A 1320-nucleotide genomic window follows, 5' to 3' on the forward strand; every position below is an offset into this window, starting at 1 on the left:
TGATGGGGGAAAAGAAGTGGTAGACTAACGAAATAAAAGTCCACCTATTTGAGCAAGAAAAATTAAAAATCTAGTAGAACATACTTGCCCAGAAAAAATAAATAAATAAATAAATAAAAGTATCTTCTATGGTAGCACAAGTATTGAAGGAAGAAAACTCATGGTTTTCCATCTTTTGTTTCCAGGAGCCAATAAAACCTCTTGAAAAGAGAGCTCTAAACTTCTTAGTCAATGAATTTTTATTGAAGAATAACTACAAGCTTACATCAATAACCTTTTCGGATGAAAATGATGATCAGGTAAAGTTAGTTTGGTTTTTTTAAACAATGATTTATTTCCTTTTTAACTTATAATTTACCTTCTCTTGTATCTAGTTTATTTACTTTTTAAAAGATGTACATATATTAAAATTCTGCAAGCCTGGTTACCAAAAACAACAATTCTTTGCCTACCCAGTCTAGTATTCTATTGGTTTACAGGTTTTTTTTGTTCCCTGTAGCTTTCTGTGGAAAGATTTTTCAGGTAGTTTTTTACAACTCCCCAGTAACTATATATTCACTCATAATTGCATGTATTCCTAAAGTATGCTATTTTTTTAACTTTAAAAACATTTACTTGGTAGTACAGAATAATGTAAACTTATAAATCCAGTTTATCCAAAAACCTCCTTTATAACACGATAATAATTAAGATATTAGGTAAGTAGATAACACAGTAATTAAGAGAATATTTTGAATGAGAATATAAGCTATATCTTTCTGAATAGGGGCCAATTTTAGAACTTCATTATTATTTTCTTGGTAAAATCTTATAAGCAAACAAATGATAGCATATTTTAGTATCATTTCTAAACTCTGGAATAGTTTGACATCTTGGTGCTAATAAATCAGTTTGAATCTTGTACCTTAGAAAAGTAAATGCCAAAGAGTTTATTATATAGAAATCAGGACTCCATCATTTTAAATCTAGGTCATTCTGTCAGTCCATAAAAATCTCCCGTGTATCTTTTAGCAAAAATAGAAGTTCTCTAAGGGATATAGCAGTTCAGTTATTCCCTCAGTTATTGTAATGTACTTGGCAAAAATTAAATGTAATAAATAACTAGTTATTTTTTATTAAATGGTAGCTTTACTGAACATGTAGTAAGTAAAAGATATTAAACTAGTATTTAGTTAACACAACTATTATACTGTGTTATACTATTGTTATGGTTTAGTCTAATCATGTTTTTTTAAATGATCAGCTAAATAATGAATAGGAAAAATTTTGAATATGTAAGAAACGTTGAGAGGCCAGAAATCAAGCAGGAAATCAAAAAAT

General features: G+C 28.1%; 1 protein-coding gene across 1 annotated transcript in view; it reads left to right on the forward strand.

Annotated features, from left to right (window-relative positions):
- KIAA1468 (KIAA1468 ortholog) overlaps nucleotides 1–1320 on the forward strand; it is a 145025-nt gene that overhangs the window by 38252 nt on the left and 105453 nt on the right. Inside the window, exon 5 of the mRNA XM_008581669.1 lies at nucleotides 186–299. Within this exon, the coding sequence (XP_008579891.1) occupies nucleotides 186–299 (114 nt within the window). The remainder of the gene's footprint in view (nucleotides 1–185; nucleotides 300–1320) is intronic.

This window comes from Galeopterus variegatus, unplaced genomic scaffold (genome assembly GCF_000696425.1).
Source record: "Galeopterus variegatus unplaced genomic scaffold, G_variegatus-3.0.2 Scaffold2430, whole genome shotgun sequence".
NCBI classification, from domain to species: Eukaryota; Metazoa; Chordata; class Mammalia; order Dermoptera; family Cynocephalidae; genus Galeopterus; species Galeopterus variegatus.